This window comes from Pristis pectinata, chromosome 12, assembly GCF_009764475.1.
Source record: "Pristis pectinata isolate sPriPec2 chromosome 12, sPriPec2.1.pri, whole genome shotgun sequence".
Classification (NCBI taxonomy): domain Eukaryota; kingdom Metazoa; phylum Chordata; class Chondrichthyes; order Rhinopristiformes; family Pristidae; genus Pristis; species Pristis pectinata.
Window position 1 is genome coordinate 18,238,833 of NC_067416.1, and position 24,640 is coordinate 18,263,472.

The window sequence follows — 24,640 nt, forward strand, 5'->3', positions numbered from 1 at the left end:
GGAAAGGAAAGAAAAAAGAAACATTTTAATTTTGAAGTTACACTGCGAAGTCTAGATTTTAAGATATTTTGAGTAAAAATTACTGTATAGGAGGGCAATGTCAAAATAAAATTCATCACATGATTTATGCAAGCTAACTGTAGCTTTAAGCTTTCAATTAAAGCCGGATAGAATGCCTGTATTCTGGTGGATGTTCCACTGGAAAATGCTTTGTCTTCAATTTGGAAAGTCCAAAGGGAAACTGCTTTGATAACTGTGTTCAAATCTCTGTTTGGACTTGCTCTTATCTATGCAGTCTCCAAGTTTTGAAAAAAGGATTTGTGCTTCTCTTGTGCATACTGATTTCCTTCACTCCACTATTGATGATTCAGTAGCCCATTAATAGATAGTGTAGCTTTATTGCACTCACTGCTAGGCTTGCACACTAACGATAGGTATTGTTGGATGAGATACAGCAGGGAAGAGGAATCGTGGGCTTTGCGAAGCAGGTCAGGTACAGTCCTAGTTTGACTATCTCTTGCTCTCCGCATACTTCGAGTGTTGCTGATCAAACCGGTATGAGATGAACCAGCAGCACAGGAACACAAGGGCATAAATTAATACTGGATTGGCTTTGGATGCAGTTTCCTCATCTGCAATCATCCTGGATAAATTTTCCCGAACTTGGTGCTGACGTTAGTTAGAGAGGATAGAGCAGGCAGTGAATTGAAATAAGCCCCAGCTTTTAATCAAGGGAGTCGCTTGGGTGTATGAAACTTTTTCACAGTTTAAGAAAAAGTTTAATTTTGTCTACACGGTCCTTTCAACAATTATCATATGTGTTTTTTTTTCCAGGCTCCTTTAGGACAAACAATATCAACACCTAAACCTATATCCACAGCAATACAGCCTTTGGTGAATCCTCCGTATAACATTTATGAGCCAGTACGACCCCACTGGTTCTACTGTAAGCTGGTAGAGGGTAAACCAATCTGGATGCCATTTAGCTTTCTGGATACTGTGAACCTTGAGGAAGTTTATAACTCTGGTGAGTAAAAAAAATTTAAATTTTTTCTTTCTATGTTGTCATTCTCAAGTCAATTTCAATTTAGAATCCTTAACCAGGGAAATTTAAAGTAATTCCATGTGGGTGTCTAGTATAAGTAATTTTATTTTTGCTTTGCAATCCATTTTGTATGTCAGTTGTTGGCATTTTAAATATGTTTATTTCAAGTAGAATAAATCCCTTGATTCTGTCGACAAATGGGGATCCATTGACAGATCTATCCATTTCGTAAGATCTTCATTTCTCCAGTGAATATTTGAAGAGGTAGCTCTGTGTTCCTTAAGTGAATAGTTACATGTGTCTTTGAACATCTTGGGTGGAAAATCTATTTTGAGGAAGGCTTTGTTCCACTGGGCCATTTGTTTCTAATTGCTGGCGGAAGTCAACTCGTGTTCTTTTGTGATTGAGTGCACTTCAAGTACTTCCCTCTAAGTTGCATTCTGCTCAGAGGTTGTCAGTGCTTTGGCATCCAATTAAAATAGTTCACAGTCCTGACTACACCTTATGAATATGTTGAGTTTTCTTTACTGTAGAAAATGATCCGTTTATTTTACTTGCAATGGTCCAAACTTAGTGTAATCTGGAGAGTCTTATCCCAATTTACAAATAGAATAAATTGCAAGCTAAAAATAAACGGAAAATGGATGCTTATTTTAAAGCTATACTATAATTTATTTGGATTGCTTGTGTTTTGCCTCTTCTGACTTGTCCTCACTTAAGACTCATGATGGCTGTTAATAGTATTGGCATTTAGGAGTACTTGCTATTTCACATACATTGCTGTGAATGTGTGATTTATATCCAGTGGGTGTTAATTATTTGACAAAGGCAGTGAAGTCTAATATCTGCTCATATATGCTTTACTGTGGGGACATTTGTGATTACAGGAAGGGTATATTTAACTTTTTCATCCTCTTTCTATGTTGGCTAAGTGGGGTACATAATTAAAGACCAGGCATCGATCCTAGGATTTCCAGAGATGTGGTTAATATTGCATCATCCATTTTTTTTTCCACTGAATTATCTTTGTATGTTAAGTGAATTTAAACTACTTAGGATTGTTACTTAATGAAAAAAAATAAATGCAGTTTTAAAACTGCAAATTGAATCCAAAATTGACAGTAAACTGGCACTACAGTTAGTGCAGCTGTACAGGTCCAGAGACCCAGGTTTGGTTCTGATTTCTAGTGCTGTCTCAGTGGAGTTCGCACATTCTCTCTCTGTGAACATGTGAGCTTCTTCTGACACTCCTCCCACATCCCAAATACATGCTGGTTATTATGTTAATTGGCCTCTGTGAATTTCCCCTAATGTAGATGGGGAAGATCGGGGCATGGGTGGAAATTAATGGACACGTGAGAGGGCACAAGTTACAGGGAAAGTGATGGGGGAATGGAATTGCTTTAAGAACTGATGTGGACTTAAGTGGGCTGAATGGCCTCATTTGAAATATGAAAAAGTGCTTTTTAAATTTAAGCAAATCTGTTATAAAACAGCTCAAATCTCCTGCATACATTTTAGTGAATGTTTCTACATGAAATGCAATTCATATTTTTAAATATATTTTAAAATAAAGGATTATTAATGAACAAACTGCAAGTCTGACTTTCAAAGTTATATTTTTAGATGCATCCTGTATCAAGGTCACAATACATTGCAAAACATGCAGCTTCAGTTTGATTCATCATAGTTTCTAAAGGATATGGAAATACAAGACTTTTACTCCCCTAAAGCTATAGTTTTAAATTCTTAATCTTGTACAGAAATAGTTACTTAGGTCAGCATAATCAACATTTATATTTCAATAAACATATGCATAATATGGATGAAATTTATGATCCATGTGGTCTGTAACAAAGATATGCTTTGGTGCTTTATTGTATTTGGCACAAGCTTGGAGATTAGACTCTTGGCACAGTCATATAATGCTATCACATGGGCTATTTTTGCAATTTATTTTTTATTGTATTTATTACAGTTTATTCATACTTAACAAAGAGCCGAGTCAAATTTATGTCTAATTTCCTGTGATATCGGTAACAAAAGATGAATGATTCATAAAATACATCGGCGAGGAAACAAAATAGCTAAAATACTAATGAGTGAACTTTCAAATGAGAAATCCAGGTTATGAATTTCAGTCTCACTGGTTGATAATTGGGCTGCTCTCAGTTTTACAAGGTTGAGCTGTCTTATCTATTTGTGAGAAGGGAAAGTTAATGAGGCTGCCCTCCTTGCACCATGTGACATTATATTAACTAAGGCACATTACCAACTGTGCTACATATCTACATGCTTGGAGATCAAAGGAGATCTCTGCAAGGAAAGTCATTTCAGATTATCATCCCAAGAAGACCACCAACCTTTAGCAGGTTCTACATCCACCAGTCAATTGGAAGTCTTTTCTTTTGAACCTTAAGACCTTTTTGGAATTGACTCTAAATTATAGTTTTGCTCATTTGAACCAATGTCCCTATGTTTTCAGCTTGGAACTTAGTTTGAAATAAGTTTCCAGATTTATTTTTTCTGCACTGCTTACTGTCTTTAAATATCTTTCTTTGGTTTTGATTTAAAAATTCAAGGTCTATCTATCGTTATGAGACTTTTTTCCCCCAGAGGCTCTGAGATGCTTGCTTTCTTCCATTATTTTTGACCAATGAATATGGAGATTTTTTTTAAAAATCGAGGGTTAAGTTTGTTTACTTGAGTTTTTGTTTCACTTTTATTTCTAAATCCATTTTACAAACTTAAAGTACAGGACAAATACCCATTAACAAACTTTGTTAAACAGCCTTTTGAATATTTCTTTCTCTAAATTGCATGTAATATTAATTACTTTTCATCCCTTGTTGCTTTTGTTAATTCTTGGTACAAAATCTAAAGCAACCTAATTTGCTTTAAACTTGCAGTACAACCAGACCCTGAAAATGTCATTGTGTCAACGGATGGTGGTCGCTATGATGTACATCTATATGATCGCTTGCGCTATGCTGTATACTGGGAAGAAGAGCCAACTGAAGTGAGACGATGCACATGGTTTTACAAGGGGGACTTGGACAGCAGATTTATTCCTTACTCTGAGGAATTCAGTGAAAAATTGGAGGTACAGTATCCAGTCAAATGATACTCAATTTGTGTAACTTGTGTAAAATTAATGTTTAAAATTGCATGAAAATTCATAGTACCTGCCAAGAGTATTACAAGCCAGTAATACACAGAGTAACGTGTAATGATTAGAAGAATGAATTGAATCAGCATGGCTTTCTCTTTACATTGATTCTGTTGACTTAAGGTGGAACATTCGTGCGTGATGCTGCAACTCATCTTTAGTCTTGGAGTTAATTCCAAGGACAGTTATTATTTAAATTAGCTAATCTGGTACCCAAGTGATGCAGCTGTACTTTCCCTGTGATTGAAAGTGTGAATCCTGTGGAAGATTTATACCATTTTCATCTGGAACAATGATAGAACATTGCGATCTATAAAGCAGCATACAGAAACTTTAGACTGTTTAATTCTACTTAATAGCATATTGTTGTGGGTCTCTGCCTGGTAATTCTGCATGAAAGAACAAAAAAACATGTATAGCCTTGTACAACTGCACTTTTCACAAAGCATATGGCAGCAAAGTAAGTACTCTGTGCAGTTAATGTTATAATGTAGGAAGCAATTGGGGCACAGTGATCTCTCTCAAACAACAGTATGGTAAATCTACTTTTGAAATAATTGGTGTAATTGGTAATTTTATTATTGTCACATGTACTGAGATACAGTGAAAAATGTTGCATACCATCCATACAGATCATTTTAAAACTTATGTACATTGAGGTAGTTTGAGGGAAAAGCAATACAGAATGCAGAATATAATGTTGCAGTTACAGAATGCAGTGCAGGTAGACAAAAAAGACGATATTGAAGTCAAGAGTTTATCAGACGAGGTCCATTAGTCTTATAACAGTGGGAGAGAAGTTGAGCCTGATGGTGCATGTTTTCAAGCTTTTGTATCTTCTAATTGATGGAAGAGGGGGAGAAGAGAGAGTGTCTGGGGTGGAAGGGGTCTTTGATTATGTTGATTGCTCTTCCGAGGTAGCGAGAAGTGTAGACAGAGTCCATGGAGGGGAGGCTGGTTTTCACGATGAACTGAGCTGTGTCCACAACTTTCCGCAATTTCTTGCAGTCTTGGGTAGAGCAGTTGCCGTACCAAGCTGTGATGCATTCGGATAGGATGCTTTCTGTGGTGCATCTATAGAAATTTGTGAGGGTTAATAGAGACATGCCGAATTTCCTTGGCCTTCTGAGGAAATAGAGGTGCTACTGGCAAGGAAAAATATTGGCCTAGCTGGGATAAACCCCTCTCTCCTCTTTGTTGGTGAAAGGTACTGGGGAACAGAGCACCTTCCATTTACTGCATTGTATTATCAGGTCAGGTACAATATGAGTAGTTCTAGAACACAATTCTTTCAGTGTTTACAATCCAAACATGGTAAGTTCCAGTTTGGCTGCTTTGAAGTTTCCAACAAAAAATAATCGCATAATGCTTAGTGTGGGATTAGAAGCAAGTTGTGGTGCAGGTTTATGCCCACAGTTTGTTTGGTTTGAGTCTGGAGACTTTATTTTACTTAATTCATTAGGTCATTAAAGTGTAGATTTCAATATTCTATTGATTTTCTTGATGCAATGTGTATTATGAATGCTTTTATTGGTATGGACATATTTCATTACTTAAATGGGAATTCACTTCTGCCAAAACACATTCAAATTCTATCACATTCAGATATAATGGAACTTTGCAGGAGGTCTTTTGGCCCATGATGCATGTACTATTTCTCTGAGAAAGCTACAAATAGCTCCATTCTCCATCATTTTCTTTTCTTGTAGCCTGCAATTTTTGTTTCTCTGTTCCCTTTTGAGAGCTACTGAATCTGATTTCATCACATTTTAAAGGCATTGCATTCCTCATGGTACCAAATCTATCAACCGCTTCTCTTCTATCCCTCATCAAGTCCCATTAATTCATGATCTTACCCGTGCATTTTCTCTTAGTTAATTTACTATTAATTTACTATTCTCATGGTCTTCCCTGTTCCTTTCTGATTTCTCCTTGTGCTTCAAACTCTCAGATGTCTGCAATCCTGGCCACTTTATCATCTTCAAATTTAACTGCTGCACCATTAGTGGTCATGCTTTCTGCTGCCAGGGTCCTAAGTTTCTGAATTTTTTCCTCTACATCTTTGCTTCTCTACCTTTTTTTTTTGTTCCTTCAGAAAGCTGTTTCGTTTCTACCTCAGATCAAACTTTTGGCCAACTGTTCTTGTATCTGCATCAGTTTTACTGTTAATGCTCTTGAGAAGAATCTTGGAGTTAAAGGCACTATATGATAGGACATTGTTTTGAGTACATCTCCAGATCTTTTATTCTATCTACATATCTAAATTCCCTCTTTCCTTGTACTATCCTGGTAAATTTTCTCCACACCCTCCCTAAAACCTTGACATTTTCTTTCCTTAGTTTGATATTCTGAATTGGACAAAATTCTCTGGCTAATATCTAATGACTTGTTTATACAGGTTCACTAAAACTTTTTTTTGTTTCCTGTGTCAAATTGGAGCTTCATTATTGGTTGGTTCCACCCTTCATCTGGACTGGAAAGGAAGAGGGCAGTTGGATATATTTGCAAGTCAATTATTTAAGAAATTCATTTCCATTTTGTGTTTGTATAAATGATAAATTTATCATGGTTTCAGATTGTGGTCCAAAACTGTAGCATCAGAAGAAAATACTGCTTAAGTAATATGAAGAAACTACTGATAAATAGAAGTCTGAGATAGCCTTTTTATAAATATCCGAAACAACATATGAATTTCTTAGCATGTCCTAGCAAGTTTGAGATTTTGTACATATTTCAAAGTCCCAAACTTGCTGGTTGAGCTCTGGCTGTGCTACACTGCCAGACTATGCATGGACTGGATCAGGACTTTGCAAGATATAAAATAGGAAAGGTGTGCTTAGATTCCACACAGTTAGATATGAGTGTGAATGGGCTTCCACAGCTCACTCTCTAGCATCCCCTATTGAAACTGCACATGTACAAATATCGGGTGAGGATCAGTATTGGGTAATGGCTGTCATCCTCAGAGGATTTTTAGTACTTAAGAGACATTTAAGCAACAGTAAGCTATATCACTTCACTTGTTGAACTTAATGACTTTATAAATAAGAGAAATGAAAATATAGAAAAGTTCCAAGGGGTTTTTAAATAGCCCATGACATTTGCATAAAATTTATCTACAGGGCGCAACATATCATTTGAAAACAATTTAAGAAATTACTTTTATTTCATAATTAGCCCATTCAACTATTTTTTATATTTGGAGTTTGGTTAATATTGATATTAAAGGCCTGGCTAGAATAAGCGAGAGTTAATTTACACTGGAATTAGTTTACACTTCAATAGTTTTTAAATCTTGCAGAAACAAATTGAGAGTTGTGAAGCCTTCTAACTTTTCTCTTCCTTGCAGGGAGAATATAAAAAGGCTGTAACTACCAACCAGTGGCACAAGAGACTTGAATTTGCCAGTGGAGAAACCATTGTTATGCATAATCCAAAGGTAAAATCTGCATTAGAAACAAAGTATCATGAGGTTAGAAATTTACCTGTGGCCATAGGACCTAAATACTGAAATAGGAGCAGTGCATGTTATGTTTTAACCTGCAAAATTTAGTTTAATTGGCTTCCTTGGAAGTGAATTTCAGAAATCGACTCTAAAAATAGACATATCTATATTGTATGTGCGACCAAGGATAAATTTCAGCCCCATGGTCTTTAAAGCAATACTCTTGATTCGCATGCTTTTGGAAGACACAAAATTGTATTTGTTTAGTCACAAAAAACTAATTCATTTCCCAAAATGATGACAGATGTTGCATTTTTATTTACTGCTATTCAGGTTCAGAAAATTGATGTCCAAGCTCTGACTTTCATGTTTAAGTTTGTTAGAACTGGCTCATTTATGCCAAAGATGGGATCTTAAACCCATAATGGAAAAGCAAAAGACTGCAGATGATGGAAATGTGAAATTAAAACAGAAAATGCTGGAGGCATTTGCAGATTGCACAGCATCTGTTCAGAGGGAATCAGAATTAACTTTGAGCTATCCCCCTGCTAAGCATTTCCAGTGTTTTTTTTTGGTTTTTCTTTTAGTTTCTTTTGTCCTAAACCCACAGTTGGTCTATAATGCTTTGCATACAGATGGCTGGTGGAGATCAATTGTATCTGTAAAGGGACAATTTTGTTATGGGTTAACAGATCTCGAGTAGATGTTGGGGAAACCAATAGGTGTAGTGCATTTGGATTTCTAGAAGGCTTTCAATAATGTGCCACATGAAAGGTTTCTGCTCAAGATAAGAACACGCAGAGTTGAGAGTAATGTATTAGAATGGATAGGGAATTTGTTAGCTAACAGAAAGTAGAATTGGGGTAAATAGTCATTTTTGGATTGGCAATTGGTAATTAGAGGGATGGCATAGTGCTGGGCCTCAACTGTTTGCAATCTACATTAATTACTTGGATGAAGGGACTGAGTGTACTGCAGCCAAATTTGTTGATGATAAAAAGATTAGCAAGTTGTAAGGTGGACTCATGGAGCCTTCAAAGAGATACAGATAGGTAAGTGAATGGACAAGAAGTTGAACGATGAAGTGTAATGTGTGAAAATGGGAGGAAGAATGAAAAATCAAATTATTTTTAAATGAAGTGACTGTAAAATGGTGAAGTACAAATGGATGGGGGAGGTAGCTCTGGATGGAAATGCAAGGGTTGGAATACAGATAATTAGTTGGCCTTTAAACAAAGGATACAGAGGGAAGTTTTGATATGACTTTGTAGGGTACTGGTGAGACGGCACCTAGAATATTAGCTACAGTTTTGGTCATCTTATTTAAGGAAGGATGTGTTGCATTGGAGGCAGATAAGGTTTGCTAGGCTGATTCCTGGGATGAAGAGTGGTTGAGCAGGCTGCAGTCTGTACATACTAGAGTATGGAACAAAGAGGTGATCTTATTGAAACAAACAAGATTCTTGTGGGGGGGGGTGGGGGGGTGGTTTGGAATTGACAGAATGGATGCTGAGAGGATGTTCCTCCTAATAGGGATATCTAAAATGAAGGTTGTATTTTCAGAATAAGGGACTGCCCACTTAAATGGAGAGGAGGAGAAATTTCTTCTTTCATAGAGTCATGACCCTTTGGAATTCTCTACGCCAGAATGCTATAGAGGTGGTGGTGTTCAAGATATTGGTATAGGGAGAGCATGATAATGTGATGTTAAGGCCGTGGATTGCCCATAATTCTATTAAATGGTGAAGAAGGTGAAGGGGCAGATCAGCTTACTTCTGCTCCAGTTATCTTCTTTTCATATTTGAAGCCTTTTCCAGTGGCTGGATGAAGACAACTCTCCATATTTGAGACAATTGAAGACCAAGTTCCAATCCGTGGTATATGCTGTTTTGTTCAATCTCATCTAGGATTTTAATTGTTGGTACATTATCTAAGGTCGGCAAGGGTAAAGGTGAAGATTAAGTGTGAACTAAGGAAGCTGTGATGGAAAATAATGATCCCAGCTCCTGATTGCATCCCTGTTGAAAAGAATGTACGTGTAGGAATAGGAACTGGGAGAATATCTTTCTCATCAAACTTGCAGTTGAAAACTGGTCTTTGGATGGTGTTCCAGGGCTTAGTAAATAAATTATTTTTGTTCTTAGAATATGGTGATGCTGTCAAGGTCACATTAATTGTCCATTAATGATTTCTGTTCTTTAACCATCATTTTTAAACCTGGACGGGTTGCTTGGCTAGTTAAGGGGGTGTTAACAGCCATCTGGGTGGAATGAGACTGCAGTCAACTGTAGGTCAGTGGTGAAGGTTCATCTCTGAATCTTGTTAGTGAAGAATTTTGACTTTTGTGTTTGTCCAGCAGCTTTCGTGCTTGCACCCACCGATTAGCAGATTTACTAGTTGATCATCAGTGCTGTTACAGACAAAGATTCAAGACCAAGTATCATTTGAGGAAAGAGAAACAGAGCTAACATTTTCACGTCCAGCATTTTGTTTCACTTCAGATTTCCCAAATCTGCTTTTTTTAATATTCATTAAAGATCAAGTCTGTTGTTTAGATCAAGCTATTGGACCAGGATATGTCTGAAATACATTCCCATTTTCAAGTTGCTCATTCTGTCCTATTTTCATAAATATTCTCTATACATAACTTTGTCTATGATCATAAAGGTAATTAATATGTAAATTTATTACACATTAATAAGGTACTACCTAAATTTAGGATGTATTTCTTAAAAAAAAAAATTTGAAGCTTGGCATTGGACAAGACTGATAAAATTGTGGAATAGTGGGCAGCACAGTGAAGCAGCAGGTAGTGATATAACTCCGAGCACTAGGGACCTATAGTTGATCCTGACCTCTGGTGCTGTCTACGTGGAATTTGCATGATCTCCCAGTGACCACATATCTTTCTGCCTGTGTCTGTAGTTTCCTCCCATATCCCAAACACATGCTGGTTGGTAGGTTCATTGGCCACTGTAAATCACCCCTAATATAGCTAGGTAGCAGCGGAAATGGGTGTAGGGGGAAGGGTATGTGACAGAATAGGTTGCAGGGAGATGAGAAGGGGAATGGGACTGATGGGAATGCTCTGAGAGGCAGCATAAATATGATGGGGCCAATTGTATCTTGTGTTGCAAGGATACAGGTGAAATAAGATTCTTTTTCTCTAATAGAGGTAATTTGCAAAAGTCAGCCATATTGTATTCTGGCCGGAGTAAAGTACAGCTGCATGACACTTATTTTAAGATAAAACATTTTTATACCTTGTTGTCTTGTGGCTCCTGTTCAAAACCATTTGTTGCCCTTCCACAGCTATTTGTCACGAGGACCAGGAAGTGAGTGAAAGAACAGGAACTAGAAGAAATGTTTGGCAGAACCTGAAAGTAGATGAAAGGCTTTCGATATATTCATATAGAATGAGTTCAGGTGACACAGTGGGACCTAATTAAGTCCAACACTAACAATCCCAAAAGCCAGTTATAGGCTATAAGAAAAATTGAGCAACTTCTTTGAAAGGGGCAAGACGTTTTCCAAAGTTTTTCACTTCTTTATATTGATTATTATGACTTCCAGTCTCAACAGTAATTGTTTAAAAAATGGTAATAATAAAGCAGTCATGATTGCTTCCAGGTCATAGTTCAGTTCCAAGCTTCCTCATTGCCAGATGAATGGGGAACTACACAAGATGGCCAGACTAGGCCCAGAGTGGTCAAGCGTGGGATAGACGATGACCATGATGAGATTCCTGAAGGTATGAATCCAATCACAGCTCTGTGCTTTAAATGCCTCAGAATGATCTGACCAAGATGACCTCACTAAGAAAAATCAAGCTTGTCAAGTGGCTCTTTAAGGCTAAAGAAAACCTTAATGAAGTGTCTGTTGCACTCTGAAGTTATTAATAGTTTCAGTGAATTACATATCAGTGTTTTTTTTAAGTACCAAATGCATAAAGTAATAATGTCATAAGGCAGTCTCACAGTATGAAAGTGTTTCATTTCCTGCAGATGTTGCTGATTCCTCCCAAAAATGCCACACGTTTTAAAATAAAATGTGGGATTTTGAGTTGCAGAATGGAATTATGTAAACGTATACATTCCAGAGCAGTACATTTTATATTAAATTCTTTAAGAAATTTCTCATGAATGTAACAAGATGCTAAGTACGTGCAAATCATTTTCCTTTCTCCATAATTAGATCTAAGTGCCGGCAGTTAAATTTTTGTTATTTCATGGGGGATGGAATGAATCTCTATGAATTAAATGTTAGCAATTATTTCTTAGGAAATTGCAATTATACTTCTGTCGTTCCAGGCATTTGTATTTTGTTTAGCAATTTCTTTTTATTAACCTAGGAGAGTTGCCGCAAGTTAATCATCTGGTGTTCATGGCACATGGTATTGGACCTGTGTGTGACTTGCGTTTCAGAAGCATTGTTGAATGTGGTAGGTCTATTTCGTTTTTAATGCTTTTTGCATATTCTACATTTAAATGAATAAGGTTCAAATGACCATTTCAATCCTTTAACAAGCTGGCACCAGGAATATTCTGAGACTTGATTAGATTTATCCTAGTGAAAGAATTGTGTAACAAATGAGGATGGCAGTAGTTTGAAGATAAAAGTATATTTTCCATTAGTTACAAATATGTAAAGCTGCAGTATCTGTCAAATGAATGAAGTAAAGGACACAAAAAAGCAATAATTTTAAATGTTGAATTCTGTTTTTCACCAGTCACTTTTCTTTGTATATGCATTTTATGCAAGGCCACTTCTAATTGCCCTTGAACCGCTGCAGAGCATGCGATAAAATGTTTGGGTGGAGGGTTTCCTGATTTATACCCTGCAACAGGAGGTGGTGGTGTTGCTATGGTACTTCTGTCCTTATTCTTACTTGGAGGCAGAGGTCTTGGGTTTGGGAGGTGCTGTCACTGTCCAGGTAATTGAGTGCATTCCTTTTTTAATTGATACACATTGTAGCTAGGTGCAATGGTGATGAATGGGATGAATGCTTGGGTTGGTGGAAAGAATCAATGAAATGGACTGCTTTGTCCTGTATGGCATTGAACTGCTTAAATGTTTGAGCTCCATGTATCTAAGTAAATAGAGACTATTTGATCATGCTCCTGACTTTTGCTTTGTAGATGCTGGAAAGGCTTCAGAGTGTTAGGAAATAAATTAATCATTGCACGATACTCAGCTTCTGATTTGTTGTCACGGTACTTACAGGGCTGGTCCGTCTCAGTTTTTGGAAGTTGGTGACCCCCAGAATATTAATGGTTTTGTACTTGATAATACTGTCCAGGTTAGATGGTTAAACTCCTTGTTGAAGGTGGTCATTGCCTGACACTTCTGTGGTGCAAATATTAGTTGCCACTTATCAGCCCATATCCAAGTATTATCTAGATCTAGTTGATTACAAGGTATATACTTGATAGATGTTTATGTACAAAAGGAAACAAGAGGTGGAATATAGCAGGAAAGTGTAGTTGGTGTAAATCATTCTATTGAATGATGGAGCAGGTTTCAGTGGCTATATGGTCGATTCCTGTTCCTTATGTGTTCTGATTTTGATGCATTACTCAGCCAAAATGTGTGGCAAAAGTCAAGGTGAGCTGATACTTTTCCTTAAACAAGGGGCACTTGTTAGTCATAATAAATTTGATATATTCTTCAAGTCACTCTCTTGATTTCCAAAGACCAGTAGATCTAGAAGGAGACTCTTGTATGTAGAATGTTTCATTCAAAGTACAAAAGGCATTGCTGAGTCATTAGTTCATCTTTATGCACTTTTAGTTTGTGTTTTCTACTTGTTTATAAATTGTTTAATGATAAAATAAATTTTCTTCATGTTATGAGAACCATATGACAGTCAGCTTTTTGAAATGCTCTACTTGGATTAAAAGCAAATGTAGTACAAAATATCTCTTGGGCTACATAACATAATCCATAATTTAACAAAACGTTTTGAGTTGGATGATATGAATTGTTGTTTAATGTGAAATTATAAAGTTTATTATACCACAGGAGGTACTTTGCTGGCTCCATATTAGAACCATTTGCTGTAATCATACTTAAGTATATCACCTGGAACTCAAACCTGTGACAGTAGATTTCTACAACATTGCAGTGAGATAGAAATCTTATTTTTAAATGTATTGTTTCATTATCCATGAATAGCAATTTAATCCATATATTGAGTACTCTTATGAAAACACATTTTAACCTGCTTAATGGTTTTGGTATCTGTCTTATTATCATTTTGTTTTGAAGTTCCTCTTACCTATTATTTTAAAAGCATTAAGTGTCTCAACATAAACTATCTATTTAATCAGCCTTTTGGCATTTATGCATCAAGCTCTTCAAACACGCATTTCACAGTGTTATTTTGACCAGTTGGTGGCACTGTAAGAAAGATGATAACATCATATGAACCTTTCCTCATCTAAAAATGTATTAACTTTTATTATGAACAATTAGAAATTCTGAATGCGAAAAGATTGTGTCAAAAGTTTACAATATTACTGGTTCCCAAAGTAACATTGTTCATTGTATTTTGTCAGGTAGACTTTTAGCTTTGAGTTAAATGGGTTCGAGCTCCCACCAACGCAATCTAAGGTGATCGCTCAATGCAGTATAGTGTAAATTTTCTGTTGTCAAAAATTCAGAATTTTGGGTAGGTTAAACAGAAGCGCCATCTGATCACTCAGACTATTTTCAAAGCAAACCTAAGTATTCCAGTGTTTTTGGTCAGTATTCTTCCTCAAAAGTCCATTCATCTGATGGGGGACTCTGATGCACTCAGCCACAGTATCAGCCATAGTAACTGCAGTTCACAAACTCATCTGTTGATCATGAAATGCTCTGGGGAATTCTGGATCTGGTGGTGGGGGAAGACAACACATAATGCAAATCGTTTGTAATTTGTTGTACAGTTTTATATTGACCATTTAAAATTTGTGAATTTTAAAGGTATTTGGAACATTTTCCTGTAATATCTTTTGATTATAAAATAAATAGTCACATTTTGTTGATGCTATATTTCTGTTTGACAATGTACTCAGCAACTTTAGCACCTGGTTTATTTGCAGGTTTTGAATTATTTCTGGAGCTCAATTTTTTAACAATTGAACAAATAACTCAATAATTCAGGTCTATGAGGAATTAATGTTGTGAAAAATAAATCTGTGCTACTGCACATCATCCAGTGTGGACTTCAGCGGTGTACTTGGCTTAGTGAAATATTATTGACTATAAATCCCATTTGTATTATCTTACTTGTATTGGTATAATTGTTCTATTCCTAACTAAATATGTTTAATTTTTTTAAAGTTTGTTGCCATCTAGTTACACAGATATTGATGTCACTTACAGTTAAAGACTCAGACAATTGCATGTTGCTTTTCAGTTGATGACTTCAGAAACGTTTCTCTGAAACTACTGCGAACACATTTTAAAAAAGCAGTTGATGAAAATAAAATCACACGAGTTGAATTTCTTCCAGTGCATTGGCACAATGCTCTTCATGGAGATGCTACTGGAGTAGACAGGTATATTCTGCCGCTTCTATTAGGGAAGAAAAAATTATACATGGATTAAATTTTAAAGCTGTTTTCAGAAAATAATTTGATGCATTTTGTTGTGCTTGTTTAAGATCAATATAAAATATATTCTTAATGAAACGTGAGATTTATCTGTTTATAGCTTTGGGCTTTTCAGATCAAAGACCATATCAAACACAAGCTTTGAACATAAAATAGTGATTGGAGGGAAATTATTTCTGTTTCAATAAGAAAAATGCTTTTAATGTGCTCATTTATCCACATTTTAAATTGGGTACATAATCTCAATTTCCTGAAGATAAAATTTTATTGAAGTTGTATAAAGGAATAGCAATAAAATTCTCATATACAACGCTCCCTTGCAACTTTATTATTCAACACATCTTTCTGTCAAGGATAGATTTTCTTTTCTAATTGCTGTGTGAAAGTTTGAGTGCAATAAATGGCCCACACTGTTTGTTTGCCCCAGCCCACAAAACCTGGGCTACTGAGCCTCACTGCATCACCATACTTATACTGGTTCAAATAATTCAATGGGTTCTGTCAAGCATGATCTTCTCTTTTGAAATCATACTGATTGTTTTACGTAGGACCTTTGTAACAAATAAGATTAACTATCCTTATTGAGCTGTGCATGAAACAACAGTTGGAAAAGCTAGTGTAATATCAAAGCATTTGTAGAAAGTGAAAAAGAGAAAGATAACACTAAAGCAAAGAAGATTCTTTCTCCTAGTTAAAATAGCAGTCATTAAAATCTGAAGAAATAAAACATTCTTCATGGGAATAAGTTAGTTTTCCATGTCAGGGAAGTGGTTTGGCAGGATTTGAATCTCAGTGTGGCTTTTTAAAAATCTCTCAATTACATGGATAAGTCCTTATCTTGTGAGTTTAGTATGTATCTATCAATAAATCACAGTAAGTTTATGGCCTCTTATTTGAATGTCAGCTCCTGTGGCGTGATGCTGTGGCAGTGATAGCAATTCTCTTTTAATAGTGCATGCGCAGGCACTGGAAGCTGTTGTTCACTTTATCTTCTTAACATTGAATGCCAATAGCCTCACCGTTACTTGTATTGGAAAATATGGTCCATCACAGCACCTATGGAGAGAGACATAGTTAACATTCAAGTCAATAATCTTTAATCAGAAGATGTGACGAAAGGCTATCAAAGATTCTCTTTCTCATCACAGATAGCTTGACCTGCTGAGTATTCCTATCATTTTCTATTTTTGCTTGGGATTTCCTGCATGGACATTTTTTTGCCTTTGTATAAAAGGCCTTGTTGCAAACAGCATGAGATTACATTGATAGGATGAGATAAAGTAAAGTGGAAGGATGCATGCATAGAGTACAAACAGTCTCTTCTATTTTGTATGGAGTAAATCCAGGTTTTGAATAATTTGATTATATTCTGTTGAAACTTGTGCTACTTTATTGAGTAGTATAATTGATGTGAAACTTAATTTTGGAAAATTAATCTTTCTCATTTGGCTTCAGTTGACTGTTCCTCTATGTTTACCCCAGGCGTATCAAGAGAATCACATTACCAAGTATAGGCCGCTTGCGTCACTTTACCAATGAGACATTATTGGACATATTCTTCTACAATAGCCCTACGTACTGTCAGACCATTGTGGATAAAATGGTTGCTGAAATCAATCGACTTTACGCTCTCTTCTTGAGTCGGAATCCTAATTTCAAAGGAGGAGTCTCCCTTGCAGGACACAGCCTGGGTAATAAGTACTAATATTTGAACATGTAGCAGGTCTTGTGGCATTTCCATTTCTAACTTTGTGTGTAGATGTGTTACTTATATTGAGCTAATCTGTTTGGGATATAGGTCCTCCCTGGGTTACAAATGCCTGATATACAAGTGAGCCTTTGGGTGACCGGCGGGATGCATGGAGAGAAATTGCTGGCTGTTTTGCGGCTGCAAGCATCTTCTGTTGGGTGGGAAAGGCACTTCTGAGTGCTTTCTCCACCCACCCCCAAGCTGCAATGATTTGGGGGCTGGGTTGAGCTGAGCAGAGCCAGGAGTGCTAAGTAGACTCGCTCACTCACTGAGTCAGTGAGGCTGGCTGGCAGCTGTTCTTCCTGCGCCTGCTCGCTCTCCCAGGACAGCTGTTTCTGTGATCCTCTCTCTCACACTTTTTTTCTCTCATTTCCAACTTGTGAACAGTTCGTGTTATGAACAGCTCTCAGGAACAGAACCCTGTAATAACCTGGGGACCTCCTGTAGCTTTGTTATATTCAGATTTTGTGTCCAGGTAGGTTTGGGTTGGGAAGTATTTGGAATTGCCTTTATACCAGAAAAGTTGAGGATGGATTAACTTTTTTTTGTCCTTGCTTGTGGATGTATTCTCATGGCAGAGCATGAATATATTGGAGTATCTTCAGTAGTTTTTCAGGTGTTGCATAGAGGGTCTGATAATTAATTTCCATGAGGTTCCATGGCCTCCTGGAGGAGCTGTTTTGTGGCTTCCCCAACAATGTTGCTCTTTCTTTCTTTGGTTCTCTTTCATACATTTATTAATTCTTTCTTCTTAATCCTCTCCCTTTCTCTGGCCCCCTTTCAAATCATCTTGGCAGCTGACCTCTATCTTTGCATGAGCAATAATCTTCGTCTTGCATTGAAACAACAGGAAATGCTCTGCATTCATCATAGAGGGTATGTGACTTTTTCCAAAGTTGGATTTTAGGTTGATCTGGAGTGACCTGGATTCAATCCTGCCCTTGGCTACTTTAAATTACCCCTTGGTGTAGTTGAGAGCAAAAAAACAAATCAGAGGAGTTGATGGGCATTCATCAGAGAGAATAAGTTGAAGGAGTGGTAATAGGACCCAGGGGATTGCTGCTCAGGAGTGGTAATGACGTAGTGGATTCCTCTCTCATTACAAGAAAGTTTCATAGTTTATTCATGTTAGAAATTGCTTTGCCCTGCTGTGACATTGACGTTCAATGCCAAAGGTGAGTTTCTTCCCACTGATCTCAAAACGCTGGCTGCAAAAGTCTTGAAGTTTTCATGTTGAGAATCTTGCTGTGGGTTGCTGCTGTCAGGCAAGAATTCAAGGTGCCTAGCAACTGAAAAGTCATCAGCCTAGTGCAGCAGCCAATCAGGTTGGGCCAGATTGTGCGAGATTTTAAACCTGCACCAGGAACTGCTACTCCTGGGACCTGGGATCTCCACTGGGTCTCCACTCACCTGGAATGAATGAAGAAAGTTAATCTCTCCAGCTGTCCTTGGCCTCTGCTTATGTTGTGATGTCTGGGTGGTGACTGGACCCAGAGTGTTGTATTACAGAGGACATGGCCTACAACACCCTAAAAGACCATGAGATACGTCAAAGCTGGTTATTAGAACTTTCTCCTGTCAAAGCTGCCATGTATTTTAGTTTTCTCAAACATCTTCCTGCCATTTAGATGCACTTAAACATTTTCAATTGAAGTAATGTAATAAAATTGATCAAAGAATATTTAGAAATAACTAAGAACATTAAAGTAAAATAATTTTTAAAAAAACATGTTTATTCCCCTACCTCTTAATCTGCAGAGATTCTCTCCAATGAAATTAGTGGGGTCTTGCATACCCCACCGGATCTGACATTGTGTAGAATCTGAATGATGATTTTCTCCCTATGGAGTGCAGTGAGGGATACTGACTGACAGATGGCGCAGCACATCCTGGACTGGCAGCAGACATGTAAGTCAAGGACTTGCTTCCATTCAGATGGCTGAGTGTCAGCAGTTTCCACCAGAATTGCTTGCCAGAGCCAGCAAAATGCAGTCATTAAAAAAAATACTCCTGGAGGGAAAACCTAGGAGCCAATTGTAATCAAGTTTTGAAGCAGAGTACTAAATAAAGACTGGAAACACTTATAATGGTTGAAATGTCATCTTTTTAAAAATGTTCCGTCCCATATATTTTGAGAAGTTGACATAAAACACAATATACATGCAGTTGCCAGAAAGTGGCTAGCTCTCTTTAATTTTTGAATAAAGAATGAACTTGCCTGGAGCAATCCAGCCACCATAAGTCACAGTTGACTTTGCTAGATCCATTATGCCAGGGCTTTGGGCAGTGAAAAGTCTTTCCACGATGTTAGGGGTTGAGAGAACAAGTCCCACCTACAAACAAAATGAAAAACAAAGTTGGCAGCCTGTTAAGGCATGCCCTCCCTCTGCTACACCCTATGTAGCCAGTGCACTCAAACATTGAATATTTCTAACATTAAAAAACAGTGAAAGATGTATTAAAACTATCATTTTTAAAAATCTAAAACCACTTTTACAACAGCTTTCAAAATCACGAAATGCTTAAGGTGTAGAAACAATTTTAAAAACAAAAGATTAGGACCTTAGTCCATCCCAGTGGATAGGGAAGCACTCCAGCCTGGCAGTGGATATCCTTCATGATTCTTTAGTAGAAGTATAGGGGAATTGATGTAGCTTTGCACTGTGGTAATCGCTGTCAGCCACTACTTTCAGTCCTATCTGTGATGCTGTCTGAAACTGAACCAACTTATTTAAAGCCTTAGTGTCATATTTAAGCTGGAGATGCAATTCAAGTGATAAATTTGCATCATTGCTGAGACGAGTAATTTCCACTTCATTGATGTCATCCGACTTTGTCCTTCGTCAGCTTATCTACAGGAACCATGAATCAAGTCTTTGCTACCTTTTAAACTTGTCTATTCCATTTAAATTCCAGGTTGAAAACTTGTCTGTTCCATTAAACTCCAGGTTGATCATTTAACCCTATTTAAACTCGCTGCTTTCAAAATTTGTGCATAAATTCTAATGCAACCTATTCATCTATCACACTATACTTATTGGCTCACTGGTAAGCATTGCCTCAATTTTAAAAATCTCATACTTCCCTTGAAGTAATCTCCATGTCTTTGCCTTCTCCTTAAACATGTAATATCCTCTTGAATTTCAGTACTCTGAGATGTGTGCTCCTTCATTCTGACCAGCTTGATGATTACTGATTTATATTGCTCCGTCATTGACAGCCTTGCCATCAGCTGCCAAGGCCTTAGAGTCAGGAAAGTAATTCCTGAGTTTTTCAGTATCCACCTCCGCTGTACCATCTGATTTATTTTTCCTCTTTTAAACTGCTCCTTAAAATTTACTGCTCTTGGCTCAACATTTGGTCATCTCCTTTATTATCTCCTAATGCAGCAATTTTGTTCGATGACACTTCTGTGAAGTGCCTTGGCAACGTTACAAAAGCCATGTACTTAAAAGTTGTTGTCATGGCAGTGACACTGTTTCCCAGCTTGCGGGTCTTGGGCTATGAGCATATTTTATTTACAATCTTACTTCACGCATTTTCATTGGTATTTGAAGTCTGGGCAGAAGATTTGTCCCTGCACATTCACAAAAGAGCACAGAATTTCTAGTCACTAGGTACTGTCAAATAACTGCCAAGGTAAGCTACTGCTAATGGCAGCCACATCGTTAGAATCTGATTATACAGAATGGAAAGAATCAGTAAGTGGATATGGTGGGAGTTAGCTGTTTAACATCACAATGTGACAGAAGGAAAAGATGAATGGGAAAACAACAATTGATATTTTGGATGATAAATATGCTTGAGTGCTTTGACCGTGAGGTTATTTGAGTACTTTTGTTCTGCATTTGCCATCAGAAATTTTCCTGGACTCTTTCTGGTGGCTTACTTTGTTTTTTTTCTGTATTCTTACTAAGCAGCATTGAAACCAAAATATTGCAGTATTTGTATATTAAATGAGCTGAATTATTATATGTTCTCTTTTATGGTAAAGGAGGAGACCAGTCAGTCTCAGAGCATTCCTATCAATCCCAATGCCCCACCTGTTCTCTTGCAACCTGTTCTTTTTCTCATTATTTACCCCAAATTCACCCTATATACCATGGGCAGTTCACAGTAGCCAATTAACCTACCAAGCCAATTGAATCGGAGATGCGGCAGCTGCACTCACTAGTAATAAATGCACAACAAAACAGGGTCAGTTAAGCCTACACTCCTTTAGAACTTTGGAAAAGTGAGTGTAGCTACTTGATCTTTACCTACTGGTGGCAAAATATAGCAACAACTCTTGTAATGGACGTAATACCAGTGACAAGAATTGCCTCAACATGAAGATTTTTAAAGAGAACATCATTATTTTATGGCTATGTCAGTGTAATTAGCTTTAAACTATAAATTTCATATTTAGAGTAAATTTCATGAGCTTGCTTTATGTAATTGGTCTTAATCCTGAGGTACTTTCTAACTTGATTTTCACACCTTATCTGACAGCTCTGCTATTAGTCATTAGCAGATAGTGTTCTACAAATTAGCTTCAAATTCTTTGTTTTTTTTTGCTTTCTTTTGTGTCAAACAATTAAATACGACTTGGTATGTATTTTATGCTAGATGATTCTGAATTATACAGAATTAACTTTTCAAAGTGGAAAAACGATTTTTGTGAAATGCAGCCTTTGTTTCTTGATTGTTGGTGTACAAGGCAATCATTATTTATTAAGTTAGATTCATGAAATAATTGGGTAACTGACTCCAGCAGCTGGAGCTCAGAAATGTTTTGTTTGTATACTACTTAAGTTACACTGTGAGATGCACTTTAACTTGAGTCGCAGTTCTAAAGTTATATTGGTGTAAAAATGTTGCTGTTGGGTTTGTTTTCTAAAACTCGACATTGGATTATAATAGGTCAAATTGAAATTGAGGATGTACCCCTACCTGTTCTTTTTGGTATCCTGAAGTATTGGCTTAGTCTCATCTTTAAAATCAGCCACATTCAAAAGATTTACACTTGTCATATGTCTGTACTTTCTAATCAAAGAAAATGTCTCTAAGATTATTTTGAAGAAGAAATGTACATCACTTCTAATTTGTCCTCAGGTTCTCTGATCCTTTTTGATTTGTTGGCCAATCAGACGGGCTGCTCTTTGGCTGGTAATCTCACTCAATCAGCATCTAATGGGACTGTGAAAGATTCTACAATCTCAGAAGAACCCCAGGTACCGTTACATACAAAGAATTGGTAAATCTGTGAACAGTTTTTGTATGGTCAGAATCACAAATGATCTGTTTGGTATATAATATATAATTCTCGGGATTGTTCATTTAAAAAGTAAAACTGGTCTGCCTGCTTTTATTTAAAATAAAATTATCCTGTTGGAGGTTTATTATAGTCTTGATAGCACTATTAGATGGAGTAACTGTTGGCAATGGTCATTCTCATTCCTTAACCTCTATTGTGCTAGCTGTTATACCCAAGAAAGTCCTCCCGCATGTGAACTGAAAATAGGGATTCTTAAGAGGAAGGAAAAAAAATTAAAGAGTAAGAGGCATCTGTTTCTCCAAACAGGCTACTGCTGTTTTTTTTGGAGCTGTTAACAGTGGTCAGGATAGAGTTACAATTTTATCAAAAGATAATGTTTGACTTTGGTGCTTACAAGCTGAGATTATAAAAGTTTCTCAGGAAAATGTTGGCTTTGATTTTGATTATATGTCATCCTTTTGAATACAGTAGATTTTGTCAGGGAGTAATAGTTGTTCATGAGTAAAGCTGTAGTCAAACAGAAGGGATAGAAGCTATTTTAATTGCAGACCTTTCAACCAAAACGTAGCCATTTTATGTCTAAGAGGAACAAATTTTGGACTTGAAGACCAAGGGGAATGTCACATTATTCTTCCTTTTTTAAACAAATGAGATGCTAATTGGGATGTATTTAACTTTCAGAATGTTGCTTTAACCCACTTAATTACAGGACTCAGTTACAAGTTATCTTTATATCTTGTGCACTTCTATGAAAACTCTATTTCACAAATTTACAGGTGTTGATATTTTGGCAGTATCTTGCATACCTCCTGGGATAAGAAAATATCTACACCTGCAAATTTTTGTATACCCAGCATGAATGACTGTCTCTTCCCATAAAGATGTATCACACCTACCAAAGTCATGGTACTTGGTTAGCAGTTAGAATGGGTGCTATGTACATTTGTTGTTTGAAAACTCTCACAACTTGCATCCTATGTTATTGTAGATAAATGCAACTAAATATTGATTTTAACTGGCTCGTAGCTAGTGCCATCTTCCCCATAGTTGCACCACATGGTTACATTTTCCATCAACATCTACATTCAAACCACCAAACTAGCAAGTGGTTCCTGTCATCCAAATCTTAAGCTGATAAACTCTTTCAAACTTCCTCTGATGCCTTCTCTGCCTGTGACTGTTGTCTTCCTGTGTATTTAACACTTCTGCAAGATCCTAATTCCAGCCCCCTGAGATAATCACTAAGTCCTTCTCCATGACCAGGCATATTTTAAACTGCTGTTTCCCAAATTACTTCATCTTGCCCTTAACTGTCAAATCTTCTCTTGGTTCTGGTCTAGTTTCATTTCCATGCACACCCCCCACCCCACTCCCTGTGCCATCTCTGAGCTTGTCATTCATGGAATCACTTCTGATTAACAGAGTTCATTTCAAAAATGCTTTATGACTATAAAACATGCTGGGATGTCCCACAAGACACGTGAATGGTGAGGTATAAATAGGCAATTACTTTTTCTTATCCTAATTTCTATGGGATTAGTCAATTTTGGCAAATCTTCCAGCGTACTTTTAATGAAACTAAATGTTGGGAAATCCTTGAGACCTATTGGCCTAAATCCTGGAATTTCAATGAGGTAACTTTTGTAAATTATGGCCTCATTGATCTTGATCTTTCGTAATTTGTCATTGGCAAATAACAAATGTCACAGCTCTTTTCAGACAAAAAAAAAGAGGTCAGGTGATCGAAAGTAAGGAGGACAATTACCTTGAACACGTGTAGTAGGAAAAGCGCTAAGACCTATTAGCAAGGTTTTTTGTGGTTTTAACCGGTGTAGTTAAAGGGAAGAATAATGTATTTGCATTTTCTACAAGATGCAGAAGAGGTTGTGACACAAAATGAGGGCTCGGCTGGAAATAATCTATTAGCATGAACTGAGAATAGGTTAATGGTCAGAAGCAAGGAATTGGAATACTTTCTAGTGAGCTAAATGCTTGGACATCAGCTGTATAAGATTTCTATCAGTGGCTTAGATGGAAAGACTGAGTCTAATATGTCCATTCATACTTACCGACTATACAAAACTAGGTGGGAAATAGACTGAGGTAGACGCAGGCTACAAAGGGATGTGGATTAATTGAGAAAGTAGATGAATGTGGCTGATGAAATCTAATAGGCAATTTGTGATTTTTTTTTTTATCCTTTTCCTTTGGAAGAATAGAAATACAGAATATTTCTCAAATGGTGAGGAACTAGGCTGTATTTCTATTCAGTGGGACCTGAATGTTCCATAAATGAATCATAAAGTTAGCATGCAAGCACAGCAAGTAGTTTGGAAAACAGATGGTATGTTGGCCTTTATTACAATGAGTTTGAGT

At 36.9% G+C, this 24,640-nt stretch overlaps 1 protein-coding gene across 1 annotated transcript in view; it reads left to right on the forward strand.

The window, feature by feature from the left end:
* sec23ip (SEC23 interacting protein) overlaps nucleotides 1-24,640 on the forward strand; it is a 90,709-nt gene that overhangs the window by 8,576 nt on the left and 57,493 nt on the right. Inside the window, exons 3-10 of the mRNA XM_052026856.1 lie at nucleotides 835-1,027; nucleotides 3,955-4,148; nucleotides 7,564-7,653; nucleotides 11,290-11,410; nucleotides 12,011-12,100; nucleotides 15,062-15,203; nucleotides 16,740-16,948; nucleotides 22,102-22,220. Of these exons, the coding sequence (XP_051882816.1) occupies nucleotides 835-1,027; nucleotides 3,955-4,148; nucleotides 7,564-7,653; nucleotides 11,290-11,410; nucleotides 12,011-12,100; nucleotides 15,062-15,203; nucleotides 16,740-16,948; nucleotides 22,102-22,220 (1,158 nt within the window). The remainder of the gene's footprint in view (nucleotides 1-834; nucleotides 1,028-3,954; nucleotides 4,149-7,563; nucleotides 7,654-11,289; nucleotides 11,411-12,010; nucleotides 12,101-15,061; nucleotides 15,204-16,739; nucleotides 16,949-22,101; nucleotides 22,221-24,640) is intronic.